This window comes from Carettochelys insculpta, chromosome 2, assembly GCF_033958435.1.
Source record: "Carettochelys insculpta isolate YL-2023 chromosome 2, ASM3395843v1, whole genome shotgun sequence".
Classification (NCBI taxonomy): domain Eukaryota; kingdom Metazoa; phylum Chordata; order Testudines; family Carettochelyidae; genus Carettochelys; species Carettochelys insculpta.
In genome coordinates, this window is record NC_134138.1 from 244,022,176 (window position 1) to 244,045,613 (window position 23,438).

General features: G+C 40.3%; 1 protein-coding gene across 1 annotated transcript in view; it reads right to left on the bottom strand.

Moving 5' to 3' along the window:
* Window positions 1–6,405: 6,405 nt before the first annotated feature.
* DNAJC1 (DnaJ heat shock protein family (Hsp40) member C1) overlaps window positions 6,406–23,438 on the bottom strand; it is a 186,707-nt gene continuing 169,674 nt past the window's right edge. The window contains exons 10-12 of the mRNA XM_074984862.1: window positions 10,787–10,835; window positions 8,503–8,978; window positions 6,406–6,655 (exon numbers count right to left, since the gene is read on the bottom strand). Coding sequence (XP_074840963.1) covers window positions 6,587–6,655; window positions 8,503–8,978; window positions 10,787–10,835 — 594 coding nt within the window. The 3' untranslated portion in view covers window positions 6,406–6,586. The remainder of the gene's footprint in view (window positions 6,656–8,502; window positions 8,979–10,786; window positions 10,836–23,438) is intronic.

Sequence of the window (23,438 nt, forward strand, 5' to 3'; positions counted from 1 at the left end):
CATAGCTGTGGAAATCTGTCTTGCATGAAAGGCCTACCTAGCATTCCTTTATTCCTAACATTCCTTTATTCCTTCAGCACAGAAAAAAGCTGTTACAAACATAGGATTGAATATTAGACAGTATCGCCCCTGTGGCCTACATAAACAAATAGGGAGGAGCAAGATCTGCCATGCTCTGTCCGGAGGCAGTTAGGCTGTGGAATTTGTGCATCAGGTACATCACCATCTTCTCGGTGGCCTCTCTTTTGGAGTTCCACATTCCTTAACAAAAAATCTCTGCAGACACTTTGCAGCAGTCCACAATAGGAAATCCACAAGTCTGTTCTCATTTTCATATGGTGGGGCACACCTGTATGGCACCTCTTTGCAAAACAAATGAAGAAAATGTGCCCCACATATTGCTCCAAAGGAGCTATAGCTGCTACTGCCAGGCTGAAGCACTTATTGTGGACAAGTGGTTTCAGAGATGCCTTTCTGACCATCCCCTTCTCACTTCAGGTGCTGTGAAAAATATGTTGTGACAAAACCAGTGTCATTCTCCTAGTATCCTACTGGCCCAGGAAGTTTTGGTTGCCAGAATTTCTGTCAATGCCAGCTCACTCTATACTCAAAATCCTCTCTTTCGCAGAACTCCTGACACAGGAGGCAGGGTCAAACAACTGAGGTGTTAGAATGGGCACTGGAAGAAGAGCAACCTTGCTCCTCTCCAATCCAGGCTATATTTAACCTGAGTTGAAAAGAATTGACCAGAACCTTGTATTTGACTAAGAGGAAATGCTTCTCTTCCTTGGTGCAGTACAATCAATCGCACCATCTCTTCAATTATCCTTATACTCTATTACATCCAGTCTCCTTATGCTCTTGTCTATACTTACTGGAAAATTGACATGCTGACGGACAATATTCTGGAGTTTTGATTTTGCACATCTGAAGACATGGCAAAATTGACCTCTCTGGGCTCAGCCGTTGACCCCTGTACCCCATGCCATATTGTGGAGTAAGGGACACTGATGCAAGACTACAGAGGCTCAGACTTCACTAGGGAAGTAAGTCAGTTCTGATACTTCGATTCTAGCTATGCAAATGTCATACCTAGAATCGCATATCTAAAATCGACTTATTTCCCTAGTATAGACTTACCCTACCTAGGCAAATGCAGAGGCTGTCCCAGAGATTTTTGTAAATCTCCGGTGTCTCACGACTACATGAACTGACCTCTTGGAAGCGGTCTTGCTGAGTCTGCTTGCACTCTAGTACAGCAAGCTTTAAATGGCAATAGACTCCAACTACAATACTAAGTCCTATTCCAGACACCCCATATCAGGAAATTGTGGACAAATAGGAGGAAATCCAGACGACAGCCAAAAAATGATTAAAGATCTAGAAAATATGATCTGTGAGGGAAGACTGATAAAATCAGGTTTGTTCAGTCTGGAAAAGAAAAGACAAAAGGGGACATGGTAACAGTTTTCAAACATATAAAAGCATGTCACAAAGAGGACAGAGAAAAACTGTTGTTCTTAACCTCTGATAGGACAAGAAACAAGGGGCTTAAATTGTAACAAGGGAGGCTTGGGTTGGATACTAGGAAAAGCTTCCTGTCAGGTTGGTAAACCACTGGAACCAATTGCTTAAGGAAGTTGTGGAATTTTAAAACACAGGTTAAGACAAACATCTGTCAGGGATGGTCTAAACAATACTTTGTCTTGGCATGGGTGCAGGAGACTGGACTAGATGACTTCTACAGTCTCTTCCAATCCCATGATTCTGTCTGATGCTCAGGTGGCTGCAAGATGCACCTTCACTGAGCTGAATGACAAATTATATTGTTCTGGTTCCAGCAAGTAGTCTAAAACAGTGGGCAGTAAAGCCTCCTGCAGGTCCAAAGATAGGTTGATATTAGACAGAAAATCTTGTCCATCACACAAAGTCCTTTCCATAAGCGAGCTGTGCATTTCAAAAAGGAAGGAAACAGCAGAGTTTATACTCAACATCCATATGCTAGCCATACCATAAGAGAGGACGATTTTAGGTCCAGCTCAAAGATCTCTCTGTTGAACTTTCACCCAAGTTCTTACACTGTGTCCATACTGGGAGGCTGGAGTGAGAGACAAACTCACAGCCAGACCAGGCCTCGTCACTCAGGTACAGCTCACCTCTCCAGCAGAACCTGCCATGATGTATCCTTCAGGCATTCCGCAGCAACCTCTCTGTGCAGGGGTCCGGCCAGATGACCCCAAGTTTAGGTCTTACACTCTCTCAGCTGGAATCACAAGTTAGTCTGTGCAACTGCACCTCTCAGGTAGGAATGCTCCTGCAACCTGATGATGTTACAGATTTCCTAGGGTTCCAGCCTGCTGTTGACCTTGTCCCTATTCCTGCCCTAGTCTTGCCCAGACCCTATGCTGGCCTTATTGCAGCCCTGCACCTGCCTCCTGATCGCTAAATTTCTCTAGGACACACCACTGATCTAACCTATAACCACAGGTTTCCCTCACCATTCCCCACCCTACACGAGATTACTCACTTAGAGAGACACAAGCCACCCCATGCTGAAGCTGCACTGCATTTTGCCACACTATGCTGACCATATGCCAAATGGGGAGCATATTGGACACCCCAGCTCTAGATCCTTGGACTGACACCAATCCAGCTTTGACATTTGGCCTGCATTTAAACTACAACTAGAATCCTGATTTGGCTTGTTTTAAGACTGTCTGGTTTCAATCCACGGCTAGTCCCCAGAACACAGTTTCAGTCCTACCCTCATTCCAGTCCTGACTTCATACCCAGCTTTGACCCTTGGGACTTTTTTCACCATTTTTTGCAACCACCAGCTTGACCACCTAGAATCCAGATCTTGACATAAAGTCTCCTAATATCCAGAATTCTACATTGTCTTGGTCAATCCAGAGCTACCACAATCAGTCTGATGGAGTCCTGCTTGACCTTGTGGAATACTCATGGGATCCTCCTAACCACAGCATAAAGAACCATGGGTGAAGCTCCCCCTTGAACAGAACCTGCAGCACTTTCAGTTGTGTGTCACAAACAGGTCTATTTGAGGGTGGTCCCATTCTGAGAAGATGCCTTGAAGCATGGAGTGAGCAGTGCATACGTACTCACCAAATCAGGAGTAATGTCCACTCGGGTCCACCATGGTGTTTCGTAGACCAGGCTGGTATGATTGTGTAGCAGCCCCAGAGTTAATATGGCAGGAGTAGTTCAGATGTCAAAATATCACAGGTTTTTCTGCCATGGCTAACCCATCCATTAGTTCCCAGACCAGAGGATTTCTGTGTGTCAGAAAATATGCTCACAAGCTCCCATAAGAGAGGGACAGAGAGCAAGCTCCTGCACATGCTAACAGGATGTGTCAGGTTGTATTTAACAAAATTAGAAACACTACTCAAGAATCCCTGAAAGACTGAAAGATGATAAAACAAAGCTGAATGAGACGATCCACTGTTTTTAATCCTTACATTTACTCAATTGCTACAAATTCCACTCCTGCCCCCTTGGTCTGTAAATACAGTAGACAGACTCAGGAAGACTCTTCTGGTGTATGAAAGCATCAGGCATAGGGGTAGCATAAAATGCCCTCCACACCCTTCAAAATATTAGTATTAAATGCTGTGGTCAAGTTACAAAGGCCATGTCTACACTACCACCTTCCTTTGAAGGAATTAGGGTGTTGGGCGTTTACTAATGAAGCACTGCCATGCATAGGCATCACTTCATTAAGCAAATCCCCACCCCCCGCAGCAACTTCAAAGTTTTAAACTTTGAAGTACCAGCACACATCTAGCCATGGCGCACCCACCAGTACTTTGAATTTTGAGGAGTAAGGGGACTTCGAAGTTGCCCCGGCACTTTGAAGTACCGGCAGGTGCACCATGGCTAGACGCGTGCTGGTACTTCAAAGTTTAAAACTTCGAAGTTGCCGCAGGGGGGGAATTTGCTTAATGAAGTGCTGCCTATGCACAGCAGCACTTCATTAGTAAACTCCCATCACCCTAATTACCATCCTTCCTTCAAAGGAAGGTGGTAGCATAGACACAGCCAAATAATTTTTGCTCAAACTATACATTTGCTGGAACTGAGATTCATTCTCGAGGGTATTTGCCTAATTTCCACTGAAATCATGATTTAGGCACCTGTGAAGATCTTAGTCCTTAGCAAAATGAAAAAAGCTGGCCCACAAATGAAGTTCTCAGTGACTGAAAAGGACATACTGGATATGTAGTGGTAGTTTGGCTCTGAAAGTGTGCTGAGTAATTGAACAGTTGATCTGATAGCTGCCAATTGCTCAGTAAACTTCTGGGGCTATGAAGATAAGATATGCAGTTAGAATTTTTATTTAGAAAATAAAGCTGGGTTAAAAGTAATACTAAATTTTATCATATAAACATGGAAGAAAGTCTTCAGAACTGGGCAGGAACCAGACTCTCTGTTTCATGGAAGTTTCCACAATCTCAAAACCTTTTCTTTTCTGAAATGGGACCTCCAAAATCAAAATCTTCCATTCAATAAAGTGGTTGTGGATCAGTTGAAACCTTTTGTTTTAATTTTGACATTTTTACTGAAGTGTGTGTATGAATTAAATAGAAGAAATATGAACAACAAGAAAAATTTTTGAAACAAAACATTGGTATGTTTCACTCCAAAAATGTCAAAACAGAATATTTTGACCTTATCAAAGTGCTTTTTCCCCATTTATTCTTTCCCCAAATGATCTTTTTGTCAATATTGACACATTCCTGCATATGTTTCTCTTTCGGCCACTCAGCACTTTTTGATGAAAGTGTTCCATTGGAAAATTTCTGACCAGTTCTACTCCTGAACACCAACAGCTCCATCGATTTCAACTTTTGGAATTGTAGACATCTAGTATCTCTATAGGGGAAAAGAAAAGGCCTGTAAAGGGTATCAGCATTTGTTACTTATGTTTAATTTGACTGAGACAAATTCTGAACGATGCTGTAGTCATCTGCATTCTTGCACAAGAGTATATTTCACCTCTTCAGTTTCCTGGTGTGATTTTTAATGACGTTCAGGCACTTATCACTTCTTTGTTTAAGTTTCCTTGTTTTCTTTCCATAGTTCTAAAAAGTACTGCAGCTAGTGATGAAATGTAACTAGATACAGTTGTTCAGTTAAAAAATGAAGCAGCAAAAATAAAGTAGGAACATAAATATGACATTAAAATAATGGTGGGGATATGCATGTTATTTAAATCAAATTTTGTAAATTCAAAATCTGAATAAGAAACATTTGTTAGAAGTCTTTCTCAATTAAAAACACTCTTAAAATCAATTAAAATATGGCTAAATAACAGTTCTACTTACTATTACTGCATGTTATCACATAAGATACGTGAAAGAGAACTTATGTTGCAGGTATAATGGATACATGAATACGTGAGGAGTATACAGCTCTGCAGTGACGATCCATCCCGTATTGGGAGGGACAGTCCCATATTTGGGACACCAAAAAGGCGTCCTGAGTTATTTTTAAAAAGGGACACACTGTCCTGTATTCGGGCCCTCCCTCATGACCTATTATGCCAGCAGCTGTGCAGGCATATTGCCACAGCTGCTGGCAAAAATCACTTCCCCAAGCCTCAGGAAAGCAGGGGGGAGCGTGAGCAGCTGCCACATCCCTACCACTTCCCCAGGTCTCCCAGTGAGCAGCCTCTTCCCCAGGGCTCCAGGGCAGGGCCAGTAGGTGCCACTTCCCCAGGGCTCCCAGGGAGGCTGGCAGCTGTCGCTTCTCTGGGGAGCATCGGTGGCTGCCAGTTCCCCAGAGCTTGGAGGAGGACCAGCAGCTGCTGTTTCCCTGCGGCTCCTGGGGAGCGCCGGCAGCTGCCGCCTCCTTCCCGGCTCCTCAGGGCTTGACATAGCCAGGAGGAGCCACTCCTTCCCACATATCTCCCTGTCCCAAATACGGGACAGGGAGATATGGTCGCCCTATATATAACTCATACATTTTTGAGCAGTATGTGTCCATACATTTAAATGTACACGTATTCAGTCCAAATCTGGTCTGGGTCTTATCCACGAGAGCCACTATCTAATAAACACATTTGTTGTTCTTTAAGGTGTTACAGGACTGCTCGTTTTCAATAGTCAATGCAGATACACGTGCATATGCATAGTGTGCCTTTAAGGAAAATATTGAAAAAATAATCTCATGTTTATTTAAAATTTTAGAACAGCTCTTATATAAACACATTTTTCTCTTGCTTCCTAAAAAGTGAGACCTTCTAACCCTCTGTGTACTGCACATTCATTCACACTGAAGTCATCATGCAATAAACCACGAGGGTCTTCTGAAAGATCTACCAATTACCAAGACATACACAGTAAGATGTCTTTATAAATTGCTCTCCAAAACAAAATACATTTAAATTCTTTAACACAGAAAACAGTTAAGCAAGATAGCATAAGATTTATTGATATTTTCTTTTATTAAGGCACATGACGTATAGAAATACTGCAGTACAAAATTGAAAACTTCTGCATATGAGATTTAAAATATAATCTCATTCTGAAAAATAGAAATAAAACTCTTTTGCTCAGAAGATTCAGCTTTTGGCCATTTTTTTCTTTTGTATGAGTTCCACAAGCAACTTGTATCTTGCCATACACTCTTCCTGCAAGAGAGAAAAAAGTTTATTTTAAAAGGTATTCACTGTGATTTGGTATCTTGCTATTACCTCTACTGTACACATTCTATTTCTTACAATATACTTAACTGTTTTTATAAAAGTAGTTTCAATACTTAAAAACGTAGACTATTCACTCGTATATTGAATTTTCCGAAGGACACTACAATCTACACATAATGAAAACTGGATTACAGACAGAATTTTCAGTTCAGGGTCCCTTTAACATTGTTAGAGACCAGAGAAAGCCAGGCGAAAATTTGCCTTAGATTAAGTCTCTTTCTTGACAACATTTAGCAGAGTAATTATTAAAATAGGATGTTAACACAGTTTTGTAATATTGTCAATAGAAATGTAGAAACCCATTCTAGAATGTGAACTGTTGGACAATTCTGAAAGTTAGAACATCTGTTTGTGGAACTCCACCCACACTTCCTCCTTGTTAATGATCTTCTGGTGCGAGCAAGAAGAAGATAACCTTCTGCTTCAAAGCATCAACAATGGATTGCACTGGAACTTGAACTGCACCACAAAAACTGGGCTATTACTGAAACCTACCCAAAGACAAACTAAAGGTTTGGTCTTGGACACATTGCCTCTGTTAGCTCTGCCCAGGGCTTTTCTTCCATATAATCTAGCAGGTTCATAATTTTGGCTTCTTCACATGCTTTTTTGTCACTGCCTGGAAATTAACTACTATGCCTTACATAAAGAAAAATTATGACATCTAAAATTATTCTAGTACACTGGAATATTAAATCGGTGAGCATTATGATGTGATCATTAGAAGTACTTCTATTAAGGGCTCATTGATCCACTGTTCAACGCGGAAGGCACCATAAAAAACGTGAGCAGGGCAGGCTATCAAACATTCAGGCTGTGTCTACTCTATATGCCTCTTCTGGAGGAGGAATGCAAATAAGGGAGCTCAAAAATGCAAACGAAGCACTGATTTACAAATATTGTGCCTCATTTGCATCATCTCGCACAATTGCTTTTCCGGAAGAGACTTTCCCAAAAGCAAGAACAGCTGTGTAAACAAGATTTCTTCAGAAAAAAAAACATTTTTGAAAGATCCCTTCTTCCTCTTTTGCTTCTGGAAGAAGGGTTCTTTTGAAAACGGGGTTTTTTTCTGAAGGAACCCCATCTACATAGCTGCTTTACTTTCAGAAAAGTCTCTTCTGGAAATGTGATCACGTGAAATTATGCAAATGAGGCACTATTTGTAAATCAGCACTTCATTTGCATTTTCAATCTCCCTCAATTGCATTCCTCCTCCAAAAGGGGAATGCAGTGTAGACGCAGCCTGAGTCACCAAATGTGACAATCAGAATTTGTCAAAAACTAGAATCTACTGTCTTTCAACCTTTCCAGTGTATAGCTGTTGGTAAGTAGTCTGACAATTTTTCCAACACAAAAAAAATAATTAAAAAGAAAGTATCCATCTAGACAGTAACAATACCACTTGAGTCAGGCTCTTGTACTTAGTTGCTAGCAACAGGCTGGATTAAAGCAGGGATATTAAACTGAGGGCCATGGGGGCCACTGGAATGGACCTTACTGGCAGAGCTCCCATGGCCGATACAGATGGAGGTACTGATCCAGCTATGCTGGAGCGCCATCCTGCCTGTAGTGGGCCCTGCGGGGCTGCTCCAGCCCCACCAGTTAACTCTAAGTGGTATGCCTCATCTGTTTAGGGTGAGGCTTACTGGTAAATTTTCAACATCCCTAGATTAAAGACCTCAGACTGGTAGCCAATTGGTAGGAAAAATCCCTACCCAAATGTCCTACTGGTTTATAAGTAGTCTAACCCCATAGAAAACAAATGGCCCTACCTTATTTTTTCCTGGGACGTATTTTGCTATCTTATCCCAACGCTCTGATGTTCCCTTTGGATACTGCTGTAAGGCTAGTTCAAGAAGTTTCTGTTGATTCTGAGTCCACAGTTCTTCACAACTGCAGCTTTTCTCTTTTTTTCTGCTCTCATCATCGCTATATTCATCCTGTTCTGTGTTATCGAAGTCTTTCTGACGCTTTCCCCTGCATTTCTCTTCTGCCACCTCTCTCATTGTTGCTAGAGTTATTTCAGATGTTCTGGGTGTTTTTCGCTTGCGGTGTCTGGTTTCGCTTGGCACGGTCTCTCTGTGATCTGCTGAAAGATCCATCTGTTCTGGGTCATGATCATAGTTCTCCTCTTTCTCTTCATCATCTATTTCTCGCTGTGTAATTATATGGTCTGGCAAATCCACGTTGGTTTTGGCATTTCGGGAATTCTGGGCCAAGTTTCTAAGCTCAGAGAACCTAATAATTCCTGTTGGAAATAGCATTATATGTAAAAAACCACTGAAGTCAAATGACAAGGGAACTGGGTAATCCCAGATGAATGTTCTAACCACTGGGCTATACGTATTCTGCAGCAGGCCTCAATCTTTTGCAACACAAAAGGCCTCTGTACACATTAAAAGTTCAAAGACAGTTTCTCCCACTGTGTATAGGGCTGAGGGCCCCATCCAGTGGAATGTTTCTGTACAATCTGATACATTTTTTTCTGTCCCCAGCTATGAATTATAACGCAGAGTGGACATTTATTAATATATGAGACTGAGAAGGGACTGGGTGACTATTTTGAGCAGAGTTAAGGAATAAATGCAAAGGAAATACAACAAAAGAGCATAAACATGCATTTCCTTTCTTTTTATATCCAAATCAGTCCATAATAGCAACCACCTCTTCCATTTTTCTCCTCTAATTTTTTGAGGTTTATAATCCTCACTCCTTTCTTTGCTGTTCATGTGTACTGCATTCTCAGATGTCCAACACTCCCATCTCATTTCCTCTTTTTGTACATAATCTTATTTCCCTTGGTCCACTTCTCTTCTTTGTCTCCTTTGTTCATCAGGTACATCCCCTGACTGCCCCAGCCCTCCCACACCTGTCACTCTCAATCTACCCCATTCCTCTTCAGATCTTCACTGGGAGAGATAACAAGCAAGAATAGACTTTTTTTTTTTTTAAATTGTGAACTTTCATCCTTTCTGGAAAGAGTCTACTACCGTAACATGAATTGTCTTGTGGCAGTTTGCATCTTGTTTTCTCATCACAGCCGCACAAGAAATTGAGCGTGTAAGTTCATCCTATCTGTAAAAGGAGTGTGCCATCAGATTGTTGGTGGCTCTCGTGAAGTGGTTAGGAAATCTATTTAAATATGGAAGTTTTGGTAGCATTTGCATGGGAGTATGAATTCACTATAACAAATGCTAGATCCTACAAGATAACCTTTCTGAGAGTACATATGAGATTAAACTTGACAGCTTTGACCCAACATTTAAACACAGGCACAGAAAAGGTGACAAAATAGAGTTCATTTGAAATTTGACCAAATAATGTAAAATTTTTTTGGTGGTCACTAAGTTCTAGTAGATAGACCTTATTATGGCAAGAGCAGCAAATCCAGAACATTTAAAAACTGATTATTCACTGAAGCCATTAACACGCCACATAGAAAGCAGCAGAAGTTAAAATATCTTCCCTTTCCCCCCAAAATAAATTAAACTCATAAGAATAAATAAAATAGGAATAACTTGAAATGGGGTTAAATACATTGTTAAAAGCAGAGGGGCTGGAGCAAATTTTTACGGTGGGGGAGAGATCTGAAAACCATTGAACTGGGCTGGAAACCCTGGATATAATGGAAATCACTTTAAGCTGGGGGGGTGGGAGGCTGCAGCACCTCCCCTCACTCCCAGTTCTCGCACCTGCACTGTTTCCAAACTCAAATCCCTTAGTCAGGCAATTCAGTTCAAGTGTAGGCTTTTCAGGCAGAGACTTGCCTGTTTTGTTCTTTACCTCTGAGCTGCCTAGCACACTTGCAGAGACTATTGTAATAAATAGTATACTATATACTACCACCACAGAGGGTCTTTACAGAGCCAACTCCATGGGGAGCGGGACTTCCTCAAGATGCCCATCACCCTTTATGCTTGATGAAAGCAAGAGCATTGGGCTTCCCCTGTCAAGGCTACAAACATCTCTCTGAAAGCTGGAAAATGGGCTACACATTGGAAACCTACAATATAATTAGGTATTTCACAGCATTGATTCAGATGTAAGAACACACACCTGGAGTATGTGAAACAGATTCCTTCAGCTGCTTAGTTTTCATGGTAACCTGTTCAAAAAGAAAAGTCCAGATTAAAAACTGCATTGTTAACACTGGCTCATTCATTCAGTCTTTTAAAGGTGCAACATACAGCTTACGCCAAAATACAAACATTTTAACGTGTACAACGTTCTTCTGTAGTATCAGGCTAATGCTCTTTTGCTAAGTCTTATTCAGTAGCCCTTGCCAGGTTTAAATTAATAGGTTTTTATCAGACTTGGCCTGCAGGAGAAAGGCAGCAAAAAAACCAGGAAGAATATCAAAGCTGGGAGCTATTATAGTCTACCCTCTGAGGAGGTGGTAGGTGAGACCATCTCAGAACAAACTGAAATATCCAAAACAAAACCCGGTAGTAATGGAAGATTCTACCTATCTAGGTATCTAGTGGAAGAGCAATATGACAAAACACAAACAAATTAAGTTGGTGGAAGGTACAGAGAATGTTTTTGTTTCAGAAAGTGGAGGAAGTATCTAAGGCGTAACCATTTTAGACTTGATTCTGACGAATGGTGAAACTGATAGGGAACTTTAAAGTGTAAGACAACTTGAGTGAACGCAATCGTGATGGGCTTCATAACTCCAAAAAAACAAACAAAAAAACAGGAATGAGAGCAATAGAATAAGAATCATGGACACCAAAACCACAGATTTTAAACACCTCAGACAGTCAACAGGTAAGGCCCCATGGGAAGAAAACTGAAGGGATACAGGAGTTCAGAGGAACTGGCTGTTTCTCAAAGAGACAATATTCAAGGCAGGAGGATATACAGATCTGACAGAAGGAAAAATAGCAAGGGAACCATGGCTCCCTTAGGAGCTTTAATAATCAAAAAAATAAAAAAGAATCCTACAAAAAGTGAAAACATGGGCAAATTGCTATGGAGGAGTAAAAGAATAGCACAAGCATATACACCCAAAATCAGAAAGGCCAAAGAACAAAATGAGTTTCACTGGACGTAAGATTCTATGCATATATTAGAAACAGGAAAAAGCTGCAAGGAAGTGCACATCCACTAGTTAGTAAGGAAGGAGTTCTAACAACAGATGACATCAGTAAGACTGACATGTTTAATGATTATTTTTCTTCAATTTTCACTGAATTGGTTAATTATGTCCAGATGTTTTAACACAATTATTATTAAAAACAAAGGGAAAGGAATTCAAGATAGAGTAGATAAGAACAGACTAAAGAAAAATTAGATAAATTCAAGTCAGCACAGCATGACTAAGTTCACTCTAGAGCCCATAAGGAACCAGATGAAACAATGTTTGAACCGTTAACAATTATCTTCAAGAACACACAGAAGATGGGAGAGGTACCAGAGAGCTGTAGAAGAGCAAATAAAGCACCAATCTTCAATTGAACAGATTGAACTTGAGGAGTTATATACCAGTCAGCCTAACTTTGATACTTGGAAAGATACTTGAACAAATTATTAACCAATCAATGGGTGGACATATAGAGAAACACAGGATGATTGAAAACAGCCAACATGGAGTTGTTCCGAACAAATCATGCTGAACCAACCTAATTTCTTTCTTTCATGGGTTATTGGCCTTGTATGGGAGAAGCAGAAGGCATTATCTTGATTTTAAGTAAAGCTTGTGACATGCTCTACCTGACAGTTTCATAAACAAACTAAGGAAATATGGTCAAGATAAAATAACTGTAAGGTTGGGGTACAACTGGTTGATAAATTGTAATCACAGTAGTTATCGTTGTTTCACTGTTAAACCAGGATCTGTTGTAGATTTGGTATTACAGATTGAGCCTCTCTGGAATTCTCGTCTCACAACACCCATAATCTGGCATGATTTTAGTTAGCCAAATGACCAAGTGTCTGGGTGTGGCCAAGTTTCCTGTAGTCCCATAAAATTTGTTTAGTGCCTTCAGTCTTGGCTATCAGAGTTCTGCACTGTAATTTACCTCTAATTTACCTCTAAATGTCTTCTAATAGCTTAGTATGTAGTGGGAGTGTTGGTAATGTGCTAGACAATATTGACTTCCTGTGGTCTGGCAAATTCTTTTGTCCAGCACTGGTCAGATCCTGAGGGTGCTGGATGAGAGACGTTCAATCTGTATTCAAATTATCACAGTGACTTGAACAATGGGGTGGACAGTATGCTTATAAACTCTGCAGACGAGAAGCTGAAGAGGGAATAAGATAAAATTCAAATCGATAGATTGATGTAAGGCTCAAAAATCAAGAAGATGAAAAAAAAAATCAATAAAGATAGGCACCCCACTGAAAGGAAAAAAAATCAAATGCACATATATGAAATGGGAAATAACTGCAGAAAAAGAACTGGCTGCTACAGTAAATCAAAGCTGAATATGAGCTATCAATGAGACACAGCTGCAGCAAAAGAAGTCTAATATTCTGAGATGTGCTAACAGAAGTTTCATGTTATATACTCCAGGTAATGGTCTTATACTGTCTGGCACTGGTGAGGCCTCAGTTGGAAGACTATGTCTAGTTCTGAGGATGGTAATTCAAGAAAGATGTTTACAAATATTTAAGAGTCCAAAAGAGAGCAAAAAACAGATGGAAGGTTTACAGAACTTAACCTATGAAGAAAGGTTAAAACAACCCAGCAACTTTAGTTTTCAGAAAAGGCAGCTGATAGGGGACCTGATAATCTTCAAATATGTTAAATGCTGATACAAAGATGGTGAACTATTGTTCTCCATATCCACTGAAGACAGGACAAACAGTAATAGGCTTAATCTGCAGCAAGGGAGTTTATGAGGAAAGATTGAGAAAAACAGGTTTTTTAGTATGTGCAAGACTGAAGGAGATATATATCAACTTTCATGTAGAAGGGCTATTATAATGCGGGGAATGATAATTTATTGTCTTATCCACTGAGGACAGGAAAAGTAGTAATGGGCTCACACTACAGCCAAGGGATTTAGGTTAGATATCAGGAAAAAACTTCTTAACTGAAAACGTCATCACCAAGGGAGGTTGCAGACTCTCAGTCATTGGAGGTTTCAAAGAACAGGGTAAACAAACCTGTCAGAGGTGGTTCAGATAATCCTTAGTTCTACCTCACGGCAGGGGACTAGACTAGATGACCTATTGCAGTTTATTCCAGTCCTACATTTTTATGATGCCCCTAACTTTTGTAATACGTAAAATCTATTCTTCAGTTTAATTTGAAATTGCTGATGTAATGTCTTTCCCCTTAGACTTTTGCTATCAATTTTCTTAATTTTGGGGGAATTTAGTTTTTATTAAGTTTGATTTTTAGCCTTGCCCTGTAAACTTTGGTCTCCTCTGACACCAAATCCTTTGCTCCCTCAAATGTCAGGGAACGGATCTAAATGCCCTTCCAGCAGATAGATGTCATATTGGTTCCTGGTGATTCCATATGAGAAATTTTAAGTTTCTTTATTGGTATCTTTGTATGGAAAGTACTCCACAAATTATGCTCTGATAACAAGCACAGTCCTGCCAGTCTTTTACTGTTTCAATTAAGGGAAACAAGGTCATGCTTGCCCTGTTGTTTCTCTACTACATTTTTGTTATTCCCTATCTATTACTAAGAAGATTTTATACTACAAACCAGAGTTTGCTGGCAATTGTAGACCTGATCTTTGATCTTATCATTGTCGTTGTCTGTGAATTGCTTTTCGTCAATTCCTAGCCATTGACTTCCACTTATTGCAAGAATTTCAAGATTATATGTATTCATTTTCCCCCATCACTTGTATGGCTTTTGTTGTGGCAGACGTTGTAACGTTCCAAGAAACATACTTTCATAATGTCTTGTGGCTGGAAAAAGCATCTTGGCTTTCTGATGTCTTTCACTATATCTTGTTATTCCTGTTCATTACCTTGGTGTATTGTTTGCCTGACTGGATACCCTGTTGTGGTTTTTATAACTTAGCTTTTTATACGAGAGTACGTTATTGGCTTATTGCTCAACCCTCAACTTGGAAAGCCAATGACCAGCTGCCCTTCACATAACTCATAAGGTCCCTGGGACATAAAAGCCTTCAATACGGTCTGTTTCCTTGTAATCCTTGGCCCATTTGAGTCTATAGTCTCGTTTTACACCTAGATTCTTAGCTCTTTTGGGCAGGAAAATGTCTTTTTGCTCTATGTTTAGAACTAGCATAAATGGGTCCATGATAAAGGCTTCCAAGTGCTACAGTAATACAAATAATCGTCTCAAAGTAATAATGAGTCAAGTGGTAAATGCTGTGTATTCCTCTATTTAACATGAGAGAAATAACTGGCATGCACATGATTTAGGTGCCTTCACGGTACATGAAAAGATACATGATTCTGCCTAATTTGATGCTGGAAGATGACTACAAAGCGGAGTCCTCTGCTGGCCCGAGAATCTGTGCAGAGTAATTAGTGTGCCAAATGGGAAGACAATTACTCTCCTACCCAAACAAGCATCCTATCATCAGTTTCTTTGTTTCAGACAACAAATCTGTTCTGTTTTACCTCACAATAATTACACAGTGGTTACAGCAGTCCTAAGATAAGACAAAGGAGTTGAGCAGACTGTGGAGTGTGGCTTATTTAAATTATAGTTTGATAGCATCCTCAGGTACTCTAGGAACATATGAGTACCCTGAAGATAGAAGGTAAGCTACTTGAGGTGCACACCTAAGTGAAAGACTTGAAACTGGGGATGAAACATACATACATCTTCTGGGTTCACTTTAGGCATCTTGACTTGAGAAAAAAGTGTGTTCTTAAGTTTAATAACTTTAGTTCTAAACAAACTTAGTTAACATGGACTTAAGGTTGCTGTTGACAGCGTGCACCATTCCACAAAGTTCATTAAAATTCAAAACTTGACAAAACTGGGAAAACAGAGGTTCTTACCTTACAGCAAGTGGAGTTTTTCCAAATGTGCAGTCTGTATGGGTATTTGCTGTGTGTGCACACGCACTCCATGAACCTGAGACTGGATGACTTTCTAATAGTACCTGTCGGTCCATGCCTGTGGCCTACACTTCTATTCATGCTTTAGACTGAGTGTAAGGGATTGCAGGGACTGATAGTCTCCCAGTTCCTACTACACTGAGTTACAGGAAGGTTCTGAACAGTGAAGGATGGCCAGCTATGGAATGCCCACAGACACCACCCATCCTGAAGAATGCCAATATATCAGGTAAGTAACCTCCATTTTTTTTCAAGTGCTGGTTCTACTGGGTACTCACTATGAGCGACATTCCCAAGCAGTATTCATGGATAAAGGGAAGGCTATTCCTTTCACTCTCTTGACAACAGAAACAAATAGCCTTGGAGCCTTCCAAAGAGAGAAGCTTCTTGTCATCGCTGTGACTATTAGGTTTTAGGTAGGAGATGAGTAAACAAATAGTCTGATTCATCCAAAATTCAGAAGTGACCTTTGAGATGAACTTGGGATGCAATCCCAAGGACATTTCATCCTCATGGAACACTGTGTAGGGAGAGTCTGCCATGAGTGCTCTGATCTCACCATCGGCCCCAGGACAGGTAACTGCTGCCGTCAGGGCCACTAACAGGGAGGTACAATAGTGAGCGGGACAACTTAGATGTGGCTACTATAAGGTGGGTGCAAAACTGGCTGGATAATCGTACTCAGAGAGTAGTTATTAATAGTTCTCAATCCTGCTGGAAAGGTATAAAAAGTGGAGTTCCACAGGGGTCTGTTTTGGGACTGGTTCTGCTCTATATCTTCATCAACGATTTAGACATTGGCATAGGCAGTACACGTATTAAGTTTACAGACGATACCAGCTGGGAGGGGTTGCAACTGATTGAGAGGATAGGGTTAAGATTCAAAATGATCTGGACAAATTGGAGAAAAGGTCTGAGGTAAACAGGATGAAGTTTAATAAAGACAAATGTAAAGTGCTCCACTTAGGAAGGAACAATCAGTTTCACACATACAGAATGGGAAATGACTGTCTAGGAAGGAGTATGGCAGAAAGGGATATAGGAGTTATAGTGGACCACAAGCTAAACATGAATCAACAGTGTGATGCAGTTGCAGCAAAAGCAAACATGATTCGGGGATGCATTAACAGGTGTGTTGTGAGCAGGACACAAGAAGTCATTCTTCTGCTCTACTCTGCAATGGTTAGGCCTCAGTTGTAGTATTATGTCCAGTTCTGAGCACTGTATTTCAAGAAAGATGTTGAGAAATTGGAGAGGGTCCAGAAAAGAGCAACAAGAATGATCAAAGGTGTAGAGAACATGAAGGAAGGCTGAAAGAACTGGGCTTGTTTAATTTGGAAAAGAGAAGATTGGGGCAAAGGGGACATGATAGTGGCTTTCAGGTATCTAAAAGGGTGTCCTAAAGAGGAGAGAGAAAACTTGTTCTTCCTGGCCTCTGAGGATAGAGCAAGAAGCAATGGGCTTAAACTGCAGCAAGGGAGGTTTAAGTTGGCCATTAGGAAAAGTTCCAAACTGTCAGGGTGGTCAAACACTGGAATAAATTGCCTAGGGAGATTGTGGAATCTCCATCTCTGAAGATATTTAAGAACAGGTTAGATAAATGTCTATCGGGATGGTCTAGCCATGAGGGCAGGGGGCTGGACTCAATGACCTCTCAAGGTCCCTTCCAGTCCTAGCATTCTATGATCAAAGGCTTAAACAGCAGGTTCCTAAGTGCCAAAAGTACCAAGTTCAGGTCTCAGGGCAGGCGCAGAAAGGTTCTGAGACAAACAAAAACCAAGCAGTTTTGCACTGGAGGACAGAAAGCATTGGCAGCTGCCAGATTCACGTGTAGCACACTAATGAACAAGCCCGATGTTTCCAAGGAGAGAAGACAGCTGAAGATAAAAGCAAATTCAAACTCTTTTGGAAATAAATTATGCTGTTGACAAGAGACAGAAAATGATTTCCACTGACAGCATGGCACTGTCCTTGTAGGGAGCTTTTTGTTAGAATGATGCACTGGACCTGTTCAGAGCATAATCTCTCCAAGTTCACTGCCCAACTAAAACCCAGGCTGTGACATGGAGGAAAAAATGCATGGGAGCATTGGTTCTGTCTGTTTTGACACACCAGGTTTGGTAACAGCGATGGATCTAGGTATGTGGGATGGTGGTGAACAAAAATTCTCAGTTAACAAAAAGCTAACAGAATTAGTTGTCTTGTCCGACTTGACTTTCCTGAGGACACATGATAAATCAGGGAATTGCATGAGGTACCTTCTTATAGTGTGGTATCATCAGTAGAGAAGGTGAACAGGCCTTCACTCCTTGGGAAATATAGGGTCTCTTCTGCCCCTTGAAAGTTTTCTTCCTTTGTTAAGGCTCAGTATGGAAGGGGTTAGGGTTTTTTAAAAAGTCAATCAACATTGCATCTTCCAACCTCATTAGTGGCTAGACTTGTGCTCTAGTTCATTCAATCTCAGTTTTCTACAGTATCTATAAAAGTTCGACTACTTCTGCAAGTTGGGCACGAACCCATCAATGCAGTCTTGTTCTCTGCTGGTGCAAGACTGAAACTTGCTGGAACTGTTTAAATATCTCATTTATGACAAAAATCAAAGCAATGGAAGTTAAGAATATGCTGTAACTTGAGACTGAAAACAGTTTGGTCTCTTCTCCATAGCTATTTTTAACAGCCACACTCCTGCTATAAATAACATAATTGTCACCACTATGTTGAACACTGGTATCTCCGTTGTCACACAGACATCCTGGCACCCAAAGGCCATGGAAGATGCTGAAATGCCACTGATGCAAGACCAGTCCAACATTTGTCCCTCCTGCATCAACCAGCTACCTAGACAGATAAAACTACTCACCCATTCAATGTCATTGTCATCTATATGAAATGTTGGCAAGTTATATAGCTGTGAGAGAGTCAACTGTTGTATTAGACTGGTAGAATCACAAATATACAAGAAATGTGTTTTCTCAGCTATATTATTTAATGTTCCAATAGACTATCTGATGATAAAGCTGACAGAGCCTAATAATAGGAGATGTGAAATTTAAGAGACCCATTTTTAGATGATCTCATGTATGTAGATGATACTGCCTGAGTTGGAGAGACTATTGATCAATAATAGCTAATGCTGGAAGAGCTGAGAAAATGCAGAATCTACAGGACTTAAGGTCAATGGTGACAAAACTAAAGCTATGAATACCTCCAATGAAACTGAAATGAATGTTCTATGGCACAGATCTTCCACTAAGTCCTCAGGTATCCCATACTGATGTAGCAACACCCACTGAGCTAATCAATGAACTGAGTCAAAAGCAATTACAAAATCTATAAATGGAATATTGACTTCTCTTTCTGCTCTAGTCGTTTTTCAGCAACAGTCTGCAGAACACACATAGCACGAATTGTAGAATTACCAGTACTGAAGCCACACTCTCTCTCTCATTTTGGGGTTAAGACAGTATTTCAGTCGCTTCTCTTTTTTGTATCATTTTATGAGAAGCAATCCCATTCCAAGCACATCCAATATTCATGGCACAACTAAACTACTCTGTTGCTTTAAGTTATTATAAGAAGCTATATTCTGAATTTGGTGGTGAATTCTTACCATTTAAGAGAAGACCTTGATCAAAACAGACAAACTCTTTCAAATATATATTAGATTGTTGTCTAAATTTAAGTTTGATTAGCCATTATAAAGCAACAGACTATCTAACAGTGGTTTTGTGGTTCAGGCATGGGAGTGGAGAACTATGCCCCATTAATGACTCCGCCAAAGACTACCTGTGTGATTTGGAGCAAGTAATTTAAGCTTTCTGTGTTTCAATTCCCTAACAATAAAACTGTAATTCTCTAACTTGCAGGACTTTTTCAAGGATAAATGCATTAACACACATAAGGCTGTCAGAACCCACAGTTTAAAGCACCACAGCATTAAAATACAAGAGATCACAGTGACTGTGCTTTTAAAATAGATATTACAAGCACTAAAATGTAACACACTAAGAAAATTAGCACTTTTAAAAATAGGTTTTCTAGTGGCAAAACCCCAAACCAACTCAATAAGTGTATTTTCATTTATGGATCATTCCATGGCTAGATGTTCTTCCTAGTAAAAAGTTAATGAATTTAGTATAAACCTAATTTGTATATTTTGAAAAATAAGCAACACCTTTTATAATTAAGCACAGAAGTACAAAATTAGCCTAGATCCAGTAGCACAGCCTGAAAAACTCAATGCTTGTTAATTATTTCATCATCTTTTCTTTGACATATGGGGAAGCTTACAGAACTGCGTAACTCTTACCTCATACTGTCAGGCAACATGCTAATTAGTAAAGTCTGCTTAAACCTATCCACCTGTCCGTTGTTTTGCTGCCTACCAGGGCCTTTTTCCAGGCTGGCAGCAAATCCCGTCTGCTATCACAACCTGAATGCAAGAGATTAGTGACCGCAGAGGCGAGCAAGAATCAGTTTACATCCTCTCAGGCAAAGAATGATATTACTTCACAAGTATGAAATCTGAGATCTCTTTGCCTTTAATTTAGAAAACCTGCAGTTAATAATCACATTAAACTGTGTTTTGCATGCCAGACAGTTTTTATTTCCTCTGTTATTTCTTACAATTTGAATGCCCCTTGTGGTTACCAAAATAATTTGCTGAAAGGCATAAACTAACATTTAATTTTTTTGATGTGTACCAAGGAAGATCCTTTGTGGTTATGAACTTTATATTTTTATAATGTCTACACAGATCGCTATTCTGTGCCTTTAAATTGAACAATGCTAGTTGCATCCTTTGTAAAAAACCTTCCTTTGGCAAACTGAATTCTGTTAATTTGAAGAAAATATCAGACTTAAAACCTGCTTTCCTAATTTAAAGTATCTGACTGGATTTCCACAGTGTTTAAACACTTCTAATGTATAATTTTGCCTTTTTAAGGGCAATTGTTTCCTTACGTACTAAAAGACATAAATGAGTCCTAAGCCTGAAGCTATAAATTCAACAAGGAAAATGGGTCAAAGACCAGATGTGTGGAGGCTGACAGAGAGCACTGGTACAGGTAACCAGGTCAGCAGGCAGGAACTGTGATTAGAGTAAACTGAACCCAGTTTCCTTTTCATAATCAAAATGCTCGATGAAAACAAATCTAATTAATACCACAAGCCAATTGCAGAGAAAATTATTTTTCAAGTTGCATTATCATGTCAGTTCCAAATACAGTCTTACTTCATTAGACTAATTGGCCTGTTCCATTTTGGATGAAATTAAGATAATTTACAAGACCCACATTACACTACTAGTTACTTGTTTTAGATAATTAGACACAAGGATACGCTGAGCCTGGCTTAACCTGGTTTGTGTTGGAGTTTTTGATACACTGGTTGATTAAGGATGATTTTCTTGAGTGATATTGGAATGACTATAGTAGTACAAAAACTACTTGTACATGAAAAGATCAAAGTTATAGCAGCAGCCAGTAAGGCCACATAGTTGTGGGTCTGTCGATTATAATTCTCTATTTGTAAGGCAGTGTGGGTATGTTACAAAATTAAATTTAGACCAGATGCCTATCAAATTTGGTCATAACTGATTTGAGTCATTTTAAATAGTAGGAGAGAAAAAAAACTGTAAAGATATTATTGTTACGAACTTCTTAAATTTAAGACCAACTGTACTACTAAGACTTACAAAATAACTATTGATGAGCAGAAGTGATTACACATCTTCTGATTTTACACTATGTCAATTCAGAGAGAGAGAGAGAATGTGTGTTCATTTAACAGATTGTTACCTGAACAAAATCAGTAAACACCCCAAAAATAAGGATTTTGTTTCTGTATTTGTTAGCATTATAAACCTTCCTCCATTTATTCCATGACTTTTTGGGTTGGATAGGAGAGAAGTTGTCCCCAAAGTCTTACGAGCTGCCCCACCCCCCTATTTGCCTCTTGTTGTCCTCTACTCTTTGTTCTCAATTATGCTTCAGAGACTAGTGTAGGTTTGCGGGGTTTGAAGTGTTTGCCCCTCTCAGAGGGGCATATTTGCTGCTATTGCATGGAGATACAGGACTTCTCATATGCAGTCGCATGCTTAAATCTTATGTAAAAGTATACTTATCAAGGCATAATGGCAGTTGCATCTTAACTCCCCCCAGGAAATGCATTTCAGAAGCACAAGGAATTAGAGGCTGAAGCAAATGATATCTGGATAGGAGATCCTAAGAAAGTCAAGTTTGATAAGAAAGCTTAGGGTATGCCTACACCAATGGCTCCTGTAAGCTGAGTGCCTGAGCAGTCACCCGAGAGAGATTCAGGTGCTGCCCAGCTGATTAGCCAGGCACCCACAACCAGCAGCATGTACTTCTATTGGTGGTTCCCATCCATGCCATGTGTCTTGGTGCATGTAACAAAATTTATTCTATACATGGATGGAAAAAAAGTAGAAGGAACTCTGGTCAACACTGGAAATGCAATAGCAGCATAGCTGCTGTGCAGTAATGTAGCCATTTACTAAAGCAATGGAAGGAGTCCTTCTGTTGCTGTAGTAAATCCACTGCTCCAGTGGCTTCTAAGTGAGGTTAGTGGAAGAATTTGTCTCGAGTGAGTAGTGCCAACAGCAGGGGCAGGCAATACTTTTTGATTGGGAGGGTGGCACTCCAAGATCCTGCAAAGTGGTCAAGGGTGCACTTTTCTAAGGAGGGAGTGTGGGATCTGGGATGGAGGTTTGGTGCAGAAGGGAGCTCAGGGTAGGAGACAGGGCTGCAGGAGAAGGCATGGGGGTATGGATGTTTGATATGTCTCCCTATGGGCCCAGCAAAATCTCTTGGCTCCTATCCGTCAGAAATTGACCAATGGGAGCTGAAAAATTGTGCTGCACTGCCCCTGTCCTCAGCAATACGGGCCGGCCACATCCCAAATTAAAAGCTTTGGTAGGCTGTACCTCGCCTCCCCGTTATATAGCACAGCTCTAGGTCAGCTTATTTACATTACATAGGATACAAAATATTTCACCATCCTGAGTGATGTAATTGAGCCAATCTAACTCTAACAGACAAGCACATAGGATATAAAAACTCAACTTGTCACTATTAGCTGAGTGATAAAGCCAAAACAGAGACAAATGAATGTCTGCACTATTTAAAGTGTATATTTTTGTTTCACAGCAGGATGGAAAACCCACCTGTTACATTTGCTGTCCCTTAGCAACTGCTGGAGGAGAATGCTCAAGTCTGAAACTAAGACTGAAGACACCGTCTGTGATAGGAGTTTGCTGGTCAAGCTCAGCATACTTTTTATGAAACTTAGGCCCTGTAAAAGATAGAATTATCTGCAATGTAGCTCCCAGATGGCACTGAGAGCCATCCTCAGTTGAAGTACCTGACCAGAGAACATGACCATGAAGGGTCTCCTGGTTCCCTGATCACAAGACATCTGTGCAGATGGTGAAAGAAATAGTAGTTGAATACGTGGAAAGGGTTAGGGACAGGGGTTCTTCTCAATGGCCAGGTGGAAGGCCTGAATATGAAAGAATTTGAATGAAGAAGAGGTTGCTTGCAAAGCTTTTCAAAGAGGAAGCTACGGAAGGTGCATCAACTGTGGCTACTGGAGCTGGAGAAAAGGCTGTAAAAGCATCCAATGGAGGAATGAAGAATGGTTGTAACAAGCTCTAGGGGAAAGCTTACAGACAGCTGTTAAT